Source organism: Pseudorca crassidens, chromosome 7 (genome assembly GCF_039906515.1).
Source record: "Pseudorca crassidens isolate mPseCra1 chromosome 7, mPseCra1.hap1, whole genome shotgun sequence".
In the NCBI taxonomy this organism is placed as follows: domain Eukaryota; kingdom Metazoa; phylum Chordata; class Mammalia; order Artiodactyla; family Delphinidae; genus Pseudorca; species Pseudorca crassidens.
The window spans coordinates 296,913-309,850 of record NC_090302.1 but is presented as its reverse complement, the minus strand read 5'-3'; the positions used below and the strand labels follow the sequence as shown (position 1 = coordinate 309,850).

Here is a 12,938-nt window from a genome sequence, read left to right as displayed (position 1 = left end):
TTTCCACAGTGGGCAGTGCTGAGCAGACACTTCAGATTTACAGTCATAACTTTCATGCAGGACCAGCCAGCACAGTTTGTGCTTTTCTCGGGCCATATTCTCTACTTGGCACCATGGGTAGCAAAGTGCATTATTCAGATTTGGGATTTACCAGACAAGTGTAAGGAGGGAGAAAACGATGTGTGTAAAAGTATCATCTTAGTGCTGGATGTGGGATCAGGCCTGGGGACAGGAGGGAGGGGAGGGGCAGGACCACTGGATCAGAGGTCCCCATGGGACACAAGTATTAGATGAAGTGAGCCAGAAGGATAGGAACTGTGGGCAGAGAGTGAGACATCTGTGGTTAAGACTTTGGAGGTGGTAATGGTAATGTTCATTGTTAGTCACTGGTAATGAGTTGTTTTGCAGTCATACGAGTAAGGGGCTGAGATGATGGCGGGAGGCTGGGGGGAGGTCAGGGATCAGAGAGGCCAGGCAATAGTTGACCCATCTCTGTGGATATTAACAGCAACAAGAATTAAGAGTAGATGTGGGGACAAATACAGCAAGTCAGGTGCACATTTCCCAGGAAGCAGGGGGAGGTTGGTAGACCAGAAACCTTAAACGGCAGGCTTTTTTCTTAAGAGGATGGAGGGGGACACCACTGTTTCACCTAGAGGAATGGGAAATGAAGAACGTTCGGGTAAGATGAAGATAAAAGAATTTCTATTGATGGTGAACTGAGAGTTTTGGAAGGTACAGTAGAAGGTTGGGGTAGTTGGGAAAGGTGTGCATTTGAGACCGATGAGCTTGCATATTGATAGAAAAATACAGAAAAATCTATGAAACTAGTCTTTCACTAGTTGCCAGGAACCAAGGAGAGGATTTGCATGTTGGGGTCATTCCCTGATACATCAGAAGACCCACTGTGGGCAGTGGGGAAGGAAAGCTTTCTGGAGAGTCACCCGTCTTGTAGGTAGGGGGGACAGTGGTCTCTATGAAGTTCAAAGACATCTGGTGCTGCAAGAGCCAGCCAATCCATGGGCGCAAGGCTGAGCCCACCAGGTTGGCTTCACTGTGCTCTGGCTGCAGACATACGGTTCCATAGAAAGCCACATTCATGATGCCACACCATCCACAGGACCAACACTCCCTGGACATGTCAAGGGTGAGCCGAGGCATGACATTATTCTGTTGGTTCCATTCATCCAGCAACTCCACTTCTGAGTATATATCCAAAAGAAATGAAGACAGGATATTGAAGCAATATCCACACTCCCATATTCATTGCAGCCATTATTCACAGTAGCAAAGATAGGAAACAGCCTAAGTGTCCATCAACAGATGAATGAATATAGAGGATGTGACACACACGCACACGCACACACACAATTGAATAGTATTCAGCCATGAGAAGGAGATCCTGCAATTTGTGACGACATGGATGGACCTTGAGGGCATTATGCTAAATGAAATAAGCCAGATAGAGAAAGACAAATAGTGCATAGTATCACTTATGTGTGGAATCTTTTTTTAAAGAAGTCAGAATCATAGAAACAGAGTAGAAAAGTTGTTGCCAGGGCCTGGGGATTGGGGAAATAAGGAGAGGTTGATAAAAGGGTACAAACTTTCAGCTATATAAACAAAGTCTGAGTATCTGATGTAAAACATGGTGAGTATAGTTTTTAAGACTGTATTATATAAGTGAAATTTGCTAAGAGAGTAGAACTTAAATGTTCTATCACTAAAAGATAAACATGTGAGGTGATAGATGTGTTAGTTAATAGATGGCGGGAACCCTTTCACAACGTATATGTATATCAAATCACCACAATGTACACCTTAAGAATCTTACAATTTTGTTAATTCCACCTTAATAAAGCCTGGGGGTGGGGGACAATGTGGTGCTGGCATAAGGATAAATATAGAGAGCAATGGAATAGGATTGAGAGTCTGGAAGTAAACCCAAACATCTATGGCCAATTGATTTTTGACAAGGATGCCAAGACCATTCAATATGGAAAGAACAGTTTCTCTAACAAATGGGGAGGAGCTAACTGGTTATCCACATGCAAAAAAATGAAGTTGGACCCTTACCTCACTCCATGTAAAAATATTAACGCAAAATTGATCAGAGACCTAAGTGTGAGAACTAAAACTGTAAAACTTTTAGAAGAAAACGTAGGGAACCAATCTTCATGACCTCAGATTTGGCAAAGAATTCTTAGATTTGACATCATAATCACAAGCAAGAAAAGAAAAAAAATAGATAAATTGAACTATCAAAATGCAATACTTTTGTGCATTAAAGGATATTATAAAAATATGAAAATACAATAGAAGGAATGGGAGAAAATATTTTATAAGGGGTTAATATGCAAAATATATAAAGAACTCCTACAACTCAACAACAAAAAGAGAAACAACCATATAAAAAGGGACAAAGAATCAGAATAGTCATTTTTCCAAAGAAGATATTCAACTGGCCAGCCAACAAGCACATAAAGACATTCAACATCCTTGGTCATTAAGGAAATGCAAATAAGAACCACAATGAGATACCATTTTGCACTCACGAGGATGGCTAGAATAATTTTTTTTTTTTTTAAACAGAAGATACCAGGTGTTGGTGAGGACATGGAGAAATAGGGACTTTTGTGCATTGCTGATGGAAATGTAAAAAACAGTAGCTTCTGTGGAAAACAGTTTGGAAGTTCCTCAAAAACTTAATCATAATATTACCATATGACCCAGAAATCCCATTCCTAGGTATGTACACGAGAGAAATGAAATTTTATGTCTACACAGAAATTTGTCCATGAATATTTATAGCAGCATTAACCATTAACAGCCAGAGGTGGAAACAACCCAAATGTCCATCAGTGGATGAATGGATAAACAAATTGTAGTACATACCTACAAAGGAATATTATTCAGCCATAAACAGGAAGGAACTTCTGCCAAATGCTGCAACATGGATGAACTTTGAAAACATCACACTAAGTGAAAGAAGCCAGACACAAAAGGTCATACATTGTATGGAGTTTTTTTTTTTTTTTGCGGTATGCGGGCCTCTCACCACTGTGGCCTCTCCCACCGCGGAGCACAGGCTCCGGACGCGCAGGCCCAGCAGCCATGGCTCACGGGCCCAGCCGCTCCGCGGCATGTGGGATCCTCCCGGACCAGGGCACGAACCTGCGTCCCCTGCATTGGCAGGCGGACTCTCAACCACTGTGCCACCAGGGAAGCCCTGTATGGAATTTTTTATTCGAAATATCCAAAATAGACAAATCTACAGGTACAGAAAGGAGATTGGTGGTTTCTAGGGAATGGGAGGACGGAGGAATAGGGAGTGATTACTTAGGGGTGCAAGGTATTCTTTAAGAGTGATGAAAAAATTTTGAAACTAGGGAAGTGGTGGTTGCACAGTACTGTGCGTACACTAAATGCCACTGAATTGTAGACTTAACTGTATGTTAAGTGAATTTCAACTCAGTTAAAAAAACAAAACAAAACAAAATACCTGAGCTGTAGTTCTCTAGAGCCCAAACTATTAAGTCCAAAGTTGCTACTTTCCTTGAAGGTTTACCTGAGAAGGGGAGAGGGTGGGGACCACACAGTGGAGAAGATTAACCTAGACGGCAGGACAGATCATGGACAGGAGAAGCTGGGCCTGAATGAGGACGGGGTGGGAGAAGTAGAGAACAGAAGCCTTCAGAGGACAAATACTGGGTTGGGGTTAGCCTGTGGGACCTAGAACCCGGGGAAGGATGCTGCTGGTGGTGGTGGCCGTGTGAAGGGGGCCTGGGAAGCCCTCTGCAAGGCTGTGGAGGGAGCAGGTTGGGCAGGCTCTGCCTGAGTCAGTGACGTCTGCTGCCCTGTCCGCCTCACACGGAGACTTTGGCTGCAGGTGGAGAGGTGGGGGAGGGGGCAGGCTGAGGTCTCTGGATGTCACCTCTTTTCCTTCCTGTCCTGCAGATGTTGAACCTCTTTGTGGCGGTGATCATGGACAATTTTGAGTACCTTACGCGGGACTCTTCCATCCTAGGGCCTCACCACCTGGACGAGTTCATCCGGGTCTGGGCTGAGTACGACCCGGCTGCGTGGTGAGTGAGCCCCCATGCTGTGTGGTCCTCAGGGGTGGTCCCTGCCACCCACGGATCTCAGCACAGGGCTGCGTGGTGAGTGAGCCCCATGCTGCGTGGTCCTCAGGGGTGGTCCCTGCCACCCACGGATCTCAGCACAGGGCTGGTGGCTGCAGACATGTTTCAAGTGAGTGTTCCCCCTGTGGATTTTGGCTGGGGTAAGTTAGGGTCCATCCTGCTCCCCGTGGGGTACTGCTGAGCCCGCCTCCCAGGGGGTGCGCTCATTCCCACTCTTGGTGTTCTTGTATACAGCTCCCTGGGCTGAGAAATCCTCTTCTCAGACCCTCCGTCCAGCCCTTCGGAGGTTACCTGGGGGTCATGGAAGGTTTTCAGGGGGTTGTGAGACTCAGGGTTCCTATTGAACGGGAGCTCACCGTCTTCTCACGTCTGGGGTCGTGGAGAGCGTGTGGAAACAGAGAAGGACCTTCTCTCAGGGCCTCACCGTTCTTGTGAAGCTCTGAGACCTCTGTGGGCAGAAATAATGTGGGGCCTCAGGACATTCTCCTCTGTGGACTCGGGGCTCTCCCTCCCTGCCATCTCCTTGACGTCAGGAGCCAAGTGCACCTCTGTGTCACCAGCCCAGGCCGCGAATAGAGGGTTCTCAGTAAAGTTTTATTGAAATCAGATGAGCTGCCAGGAAGGGTCTAGTGTGATTGAGGCCCTTTGGTCTTGGTAAAAAAGGGTTACTGCGCTGCTGTTGCGTAAGTGAGGGGCGATTCGCTTCCAGACGGAGCAGGGGTGTCCTGAAGGGAGTGGCTTGGGGTCAGGAGGCGGTGGAGACTGTGTTTCGTGGGAGATGCTTGCACACCTGTGACATTTCGTCCTCGGGGTCAGCACGGCAGCACGGATCCACCACCTGCCGATTTGTCTGTTCCTTCATCGCTCACTCATTCCCTTGCTCATTCATTCATTCACCCTCTCGATCCGTGGCTTGAGGAGTTACTAAGGGTGCACTCTTTGCAGCAAAACACAGGACGCAGAGGGCCCGGGAGACCTGGCCGTCGGTAAGACTCAGGCCTGCTCAGCGCGTCACTCACGGTGAGCCCGGGAGTGAACTGTGCCCCAGGGCGGGGGCTCCAGGGGGACGAGAAGACCCTGGAACGGGGGTGCCGCCGCTTCCCGCCTCCTCTCCCTCAGGCTCCCTGGCCTGCCCGCGTCCCTGTGGCGCAGCTCTGTGTCTGGTCACCCTTTGTGTGGCAGAGGCCTTTAGGAGAGGGTCAGCGTCCTCATGGGAGGATCCTGCTACCCACAGAGCACCTGGGACTCTGAATCCACGTTCAGCAAGGGGAATACTCTGGAGCTTTCCAGGCCCCCAAATCCTGGGAGCTTGGCTGCGCTCCCGCACCCACTTCTTATGCAGTCTCCCTGGAGCCCCCATCCCATCACAGTGAAGATCCAGAAGGCGTTATGTGAGGCCCTTTCCGGTCTGGGCAGCACCAGGGCCCTGGGGCTCTTCCAGGCCCAGAGCACCTCTGAGTGTGTTCCAGTGTAGTGAGAAATTGACAGTTTTCACACAGCGTAGAACAAGCCTGGCTGTTATTTATGGCTCGTGTTGTGTGTGACTTTTCGTGGTCTTGGAGAGTCCCAGCATTTTTCTGATGCATCAGCACATTTGCCCACAGCACATGCTTGAGTCCACAGGCTCACGGGTATTCCTGGGTTCTCTGGTCAGGAAGGCCCAGTCAGACCGGAGGGGAGACTGACCACACCCAAGGCCTGGTCCTTGTCAGGCAGAGGGCGGGAGGGAGTCCAGCGAGGCAGGATTGAGGCTCATTCCAGGAGGGCCATCCTGACTGTGGTCTGAAGAGATGCTGCTGCTTCTGGGCATATGTTTTTCTAGAGGAGAAAACCACAGATGTTGTATAGAGCATGACTTGGACTAACAGGCAAAGGCAAGTCAGTGCAGGCCTGCGAGAGGGGGATCATGTCTCCCAGATCTCTATGGACTGTAGACCCAGCACCTCCCCAATCAGCCCCAGGTGGAGCAGAATTAAGACATACAAGAAGTGGACTTGGGTCAGACGGCAGCTTTGTGATTGTGCACAGAGACGGCTGACTGTTTCCCAAATCCAGGGTTCTAGAACTGGGGCCTCTGGAAGGCATAGGCATTCAGGAATATGGTGAAGTGCTTATGGAAGAGTAGATAGCAAAATGTAAGCCTCAGCCCAGAGCAAGATACCAGCAGGATAACACGAGACCCCCAGTCCGGAAGTAGCACAGGCATGACCTGCAACGGACACTCAGACGTGCTTCTCCCACGAGCGGCTGGGGCAGCGGAAGGCTCGGCTGAGGCAGCTGAGCAGGCTGGGTCTGTACCCCACGACTGGCAGGGCAGAGCGTGCCTGAGCCTTCAACTAGCCTCTGTGACAGCTGCAGGGCCGTGACCATCTTTATTTCCCAGGGACCATCTGCCGTCTCCTCATTCTTGGGGAGGCTGAAACAAAAACAAACTTTATGAAATTTCCTGAGCTTTTGTGTGTATGTGTGTGTATTACGTGAGTGTGCACAAGCATGTGCATGTGTGTGCTGTCTGTGCACAGGTCTGTGTACACCCGAGTGCATGTGAGTGTGTTTACGTGCAGGCAGGCACATATGTGTGTATGCACGTGTTTTTGCATGTGCAGCAGCACGTGTGATTGCGTGCATGTGACTGCAGTGCATCTTTGCGTGTGTGTGTGTGTGTGTGTGTGTGAATGCAGGTGTGCTTGGGCGTGTACGTGCACATGTGTGTGTCCACATGCATGCTGTGGGGGGATGAGGAAGACGTGGAGTTGTTGCTTTCCGGCGCCGCCTTCCCCCACCCTCCCTTTTGTTGTTGCCTCAGCGCTTTGTGGTGAAGTGTGGAGACTCAGCAGGAGGGTCACTACCCGCTACCGTGAGTGATCTGTCTGCTCACCCTCATGGTCACCCATCTGTCCAGTAAATGTCTCTGAGCCTGTGCCATGTGCTGGGGCCTGGGGCCCACGGGGGAGCAGGCGTGTGCTCTCAGCTCTGCTCGGCCCAGCTGGGCGTGGGGCAGAGGAGCTGCAGGCCAGGCGTGTCTGCGGAGGGAGAGCTTACCTCTGGCTGGTGGGTGAGCGGAGGTGGCAGCTGAGCTGAACTGAAGGAGTGGGGTGGACGGAGCTCGCTCTAGAGGAGGGTGGGGGCGGGGGCATGGGAAGGGGCTGGGTGCCTGGCTCGCAGGGAGGGCGCATCGCAGAGGGGCTGCAAGGTGGCCAAACAGCTAGCTTTGACTTCGTTTTATAGACAGAGAGAACAGCTTTGGAACCAGCGTGACAGGATCAGGCCCCCCCTTTTCCTCTGGTGGCGGCTGAGGGGTTTGATGGCAGAAGAGAGAAGATGGGCCGAGGAACAGGGGTGACGGTAGGGGCTGTGCCTCCGCCAGGCTTCCAGCCTCTTTGTGCTGGTCCCTTGGGTCCACAAGGTTAGCAAGCACCTTGCGTGAGGCCGGAATGGGGCTTCCTCTTCACTCCCTCTTTCCCAGAAGTGAGCGCAACACAGTTTGGAGTTGGTGAGACTGAGGGGGCCATCTTGCAGGAAAGGCAAGCGTCAGCGTGGGCTGGGGTGCCCACCCGGGGACAAGAGGGACCCTTAGCCAGACCCGCAGACCCCAGGGAAGGACACGGTGTGCTCAGAGAGGCAGGGATGGTCAGGAGAGCCAGGTGTGCAGAGAAGGCCCTGGGGGCTCAGGCACTCAGGGAGTGAGGGGAGGGGCGGCCAGACAGCCGTGAACGAGGCCCAGGGGTGCTGTGTGCAGGTGGACACACAGGGCCCGAGGCTGTTCTGTAAGGAACGTCTCCCGGCTGCAGTGGGCTCTGGAAACTGTCTGCGGGCCGCCGCGCCTCCTGGGGCTCTCTGGCCCAGGCTCCAGCCGGGAGCCGCCTGTCCAGCCTGCCCCGGCTCCACCTCCAGACTGCGCAAGGCTGGACGGGTGGGACGGGCTCCTCGTGCCTCGGTTGCCATGACCTGTGACGTTTCCTTTCCAGTTGCCGGATTCATTATAAGGATATGTACCGTTTGTTGCGTTGTCTTGCGCCGCCCGTTGGCTTAGGGAGGACCTGCCCTCGTAGGTTGGCCAGCCAGGTGTGCTACTCCAACTGACATACCCTTCCCTGCCCGAAATGCAGACACAGCACACACTCCCTGCCTGGTTTGGGAATGATGACACCTCACCTCTCGCCCCTCCTGCCCTGTCCTGCCTGCACTCCAACCTCCTGGACACTTCGGTTCCCCATCTGACTCCCGACCCCTCCAGCTGGCTGGGGACAGGCAGCCTCACGAGACGGTGCGCACAGAGCTTTCTGGCTGGGCCGTGAGGATGGGGACCGGGTCCCACCTGTGCCAGAGAAGCAGGTGTCTCACCCGGATTTGCCTCCGGGCTCTTGAAGGTGGACTGAAGGTCAGACAGTCCAGAGGCCAAGGGCCCCCGAGGAGGGGGTGTGGGCGCACGTAGACCAGGAGCAGCTGCCCCTCTGCCAGGAGAGGCCAACAGCCCAGGGCTTTCTGCTTGCTGGGGGGAGGAGAGGGCGGAGGCAGTGGGGGCCAAAGACAGGTCCTGCTTCACCTCTGGATGGGGCCACTCAGCTGAGCCCAGGAGCCCTGGGAGGAGGGCCAGACCCTGGGGTGGATCCACCTGCCAGGAGAAGGCTGTCCGCCTTCTCTCTTCGGTGGCCTGAACCCGCCTGTGTCTCTGGGAGCCCAAGCAGGTCCCGTAGGCAGCCATCCCAGGGGTGGAGGTGAGGCTTCAGGACTGGTGGCCCATCTGCCTCGGACGAGACACAGTCAACAACCCCTGGACACCTCCCTGAGTCTGGAGCCTTATCGCTTATGTTGGTCCCAGCCCTTCCTGGCGTGCTGTCAGGAGGGTACAAGAGTGGCACCAAGCCACATCTCACCCCAGCTGCCCCCCCGCCCCCTCTGCAGTCTCCCATTTCCCACCCAGCCGTGACCCAGCAGCAGCCCTGCCCCGGGCCGGCCTCGGGTGTCTCTGGGCCTGGAGCTGGCCTTGGCCCCGTGGACTTCGTCTCTAGAGCCTTGGGGCTCCCTGCAGAACAGCGTGGCTCTCGCTCTCGTTTTCTGGCCTGCTTCAGACTTTTCTCCACTTCTTAAGCCTCTCGGCTAACTTGGAAGCGAATTGAGCGTGAATTGGCTCATCAGGCAAGCTGATGTCTCTGCTGTGGATCTCCAGCCGGCCTTGCTGGTCACTTAACTCTGCCAGCTGCCCTGGCATGGTGAAACAGCTCTTTTCCAGTTTGGCATTACCCGTGGCTTCTGAAAGTGTAAAATCAGAGTTGACAACCCAAAGCCGCCCCGATGCAGCCTGTCATTCCCTCCATGTTCATTAGCTCAGATGCCCCCCTGCCCGCTCCCTGCGTGGGACCAGGGTGCGGAGGTGAGGCTGGGGCAAGGAGGGGATCGAGCCCAGCAGAGAGATCCCTCATTTGACCTGTTTTGTCATTTAATCCGACGCTGGTTAACTGGCTCTGTTTTCTTGTCTGCTTCCTCCCCCTTCCCTCCTGCTGCGCCCCTCCCGTGGACCCCACTCTGCCTCTGTCCTGTGGGCCGGGCCTCCAGTGGGCGCATCAGTTACAATGATATGTTTGAGATGCTGAAACACATGTCCCCGCCCCTGGGGCTGGGGAAGAAATGCCCTGCTCGAGTTGCATACAAGGTAGACCCCTCGCCCACACCCCGCAGGCTGTCTGTGCTGCGGCCGGGCTCCCGTGTCTCTTCTGGGGCTTGTCCATCTGTTTGTCTGCTGCTGTGCTGTCTCACTGTTTCTTTCTCTTCTCTGCCCCGAACATCTCTGCTTCCTTCCCAAACAGAGGGAAGCAGACACCACGAGGTGTCCCTGCACTGGCCCCTTGTCCCCCAGGGCTGCCCCTCTGAGAGCCCCCGGGGAGGCTCGGGAACATGGAGCTGGAGCCCACCAGCTGCCTCTTCTCCTTCCCTTCTCTTCCCTAGAAAGGAGGGGACAGGCCAGCTTTTTTGACAGAGCCTGTTTTTGTTCCGAGCTCAGGACCACACTCTGCTCCTCTGTCCCCTAAGCCCCTGATGTGGGTGGAGTTGTCTAGCCCTGAGGGTCCGACCCTGGGGGAGCAGCGGCCTGCAAGGTCTCTGCAGGGTGCACCTGAGGAGCCCGCCCCCAGCCCCGCATGTGCAGAACTTCCCGGGCTGGGGAGGGAGCGTTGTCTCTAGGGCTTCGTGGGTTCACGGAGCCTTAAGAAGGAAGGGTGCTGGAGAGAGGCATCCTGCCTTCATTCCTGGCGCTCCAGAGGGCCCTGTGGGGTGAGAACAGCCTCTGGGGCCTGGACGGTCCCATGTCCCTCCCACCCTGCTGCTGAGGGCCCAGCGGCTGAGCTGCAAGGAGGGGGGTAAACTGAGGACACCGCCAGGCCTCCCTCCCGGGTGGGCGAGCAGGCCACATGGCCCCATCCCCAAGCCTGCTCCCACCTGCCCCTGCATCCTCCGTCACCCCCTTGGTGAGTAAGCACCTCCCATCCCTCCAGCGCTCCGCCCTCTCAAGAGCCTCAGTGCTCCGGAGACTCAGCCAGCAAGTGTCTGGGGCCTGACTGCTGTCTCCCTCTCTGAGCAGGCTTCCCACCAGAGCTTTCATCTTTCTGATTCTGTCCACACTGTCTGTCTCTGTGCTCGATTCTGGGCTTGCATCTCTCCCCTGGCTCAGCACAGCCTCTGGGAGCTAAGTGGCTCCTCCAGGCCATATGCAGACGCCTCTAGTGTCTTCCTTGGTCCTCCCCTGCCCGGCATGTGAGTCGAGCCTGCCTGGAGGCCGTGCATGAAAGGCTGTAGCTTTGTCCCCAAGAAGGAGAGCTGTGTCCACACTGACACCTGGGGCCAGGGTGGGCAGCCAGGGCCGTGACGGGGTAGCCTTTGGAGTTCCTCCCCGGGTGTGCTGGCCAACTCCACGTTCTGGCAGTGAAGAGACCAGGTGAGGCCTCGTGGTGGGTGGAAGTGGATGGGCTTGGTGAGCTGGGGAGGGTCAGGAGATGCACAGAGTGCCATGTCCAAGAGGGTCTAGGCCCAGGCAGAGACTCCTGTCTGTTTGCCCTGGTCTCGCCCCTTTGCTGCTCCCTGAGATTCCTGGCTCTCCCGGGCCTGGGCAGGCAGAAGGGGCTCTGGTAAAGGTGCCCCGGACGGAGCTCTCCTCTCTTGGAAAACACCTGCTTGCCCCTCCTTCCCGCTGGCCCCTGACTCCCTGACTCTCCCCTGGCGTGGAACCCCTCTGCCTCTCCCACTGCCATCGGTGCTGGTCTCCAGGGACACCGTGCTCTGGGAAGCCGTGTGTGTCACACAGGTGACCAGCAAGGTCCTAGGACCATGATTGGAGGTGCCAAGTGGGGCTTTGCCAGCATTAGGGGAAGGAGTCTGGGCTCGTGTCTCTAGCCACCTGCCCTCCATCAGGCTGAAGACTGGATTTGGTGCCAGGATGCTGGGGGCAGGCCTGGGGGCAGAGTGGCCCTAACCAGAGAAGGGACAGAGAGGCTGCCCTGTCACAGGGTGCAGGCTTGGCAGAGGGCAGGCAGACCCCAGGGAGGGGCCCTGTGCCCCCACCTCTAGCTCCCATCCTGGATGGGAGAGGACAGGGGGCTCACGGTGCCCTGAGGGCTCTACTTGGCAGGCGAGGTGGCCCCCCAATGCTCAGGACGTTCCAGACACACCTGAGACCCTTTTCCTCCTGGAGATCGCATAAGTTCTCAGAGCCTCAGGGGCACACCTGTCTCCAGCTGTTCTGTCCTGGAAAATGGAAGAGAGGAAAGGGGGCTGTTCACCTGATGGGGAAACAGGGAGCAAGCTTGCAGGGCTCCCAGTCTGGTCCGAGCACTTGTGTTCCTGTGGGATAGCCCTGGGTCCCCAGGCAGCTGGCTGAGCCTGAGGCCCTGTTCAGTCACATCTGTTTGGGTCCTTCCCCCTGGAAGGAGCTGCTCTCTAAGGCTTCCCTTGCTGCCTTGGGCTGGCGGCATCAAGCATCTCTTCCTGGCCCCGTAGCTGGGTGGTGAGAGGCAGAGGCTTCCCGGGGCTGTGGGTCTCCTCACTGGGAGCTGACCTCTGAGCCTGTGGTCTTGGCTGCCCCACCCGTCGTCCAGTGCTCCTGTCTGTGGGCTGCCTCAGGGGTTCTGCAGCCGGCCCACACCCCTCTTCAGCCTAGGCCACACACTTGTTCTGTCATGGGCAGTGGGCAAGGGCCCCTCTGGCTGAGACATGCCTGTTCTTTCAGAGGGATCCAGACTTATGGCCTGGCCCCGTTGTACAAGATGTACCTGGACTTCTACTTTTGTGCAGCCAAGGGAACCCTCAGCTCAGATGAGGGTGGGGGTCCAGGGGTAGTGTAAATGCTGGCAAAACTCCCATGCATCCAACCTCTCTTGGTCCTGGGCACCTGCAGGGACCACCTCTGGGAGGCCAAGCCCAGCCTCCAGGGCCCTCGAGCACTGTGTAGCCCTGTGGCGGGGGCACCCTGGGAGGCCTGGCCCTGACCTGCCCCCTTGTCCCCAGCGCCTCGTTCGTATGAACATGCCCATCTCCAACGAGGACATGACCGTCCACTTCACGTCCACGCTGATGGCCCTCATCCGGACCGCACTGGAGATCAAGCTGGCTCCAGGTGAGCAAGCCAGCCTTGAGGGAGGCACAAAGCCAGGGCTGCGCGAGCGCCCCTGGGAGCCGCCCCAGGCAGCTGTGCAGGGGCGGGAGGAGGGGCCTGTCTGGACTGGATGGAGGACGACTGCCCCTGGTACCTCTGTCAGACCGATCTTGTCCCCCAAAACCATCCTGCACGTTAGTGCTGCAGTGATC

At 55.4% G+C, this 12,938-nt stretch overlaps 1 protein-coding gene across 11 annotated transcripts in view; it reads left to right on the top strand.

The window, feature by feature from the left end:
- CACNA1B (calcium voltage-gated channel subunit alpha1 B) overlaps positions 1-12,938 on the top strand; it is a 194,711-nt gene that overhangs the window by 169,563 nt on the left and 12,210 nt on the right. For all 11 annotated transcript variants that reach the window (XM_067742478.1, XM_067742476.1, XM_067742473.1 and 8 more), the window contains 3 exons: positions 3,958-4,085; positions 9,699-9,795; positions 12,639-12,747. In XM_067742478.1, the coding sequence (XP_067598579.1) occupies positions 3,958-4,085; positions 9,699-9,795; positions 12,639-12,747 (334 nt within the window). The remainder of the gene's footprint in view (positions 1-3,957; positions 4,086-9,698; positions 9,796-12,638; positions 12,748-12,938) is intronic.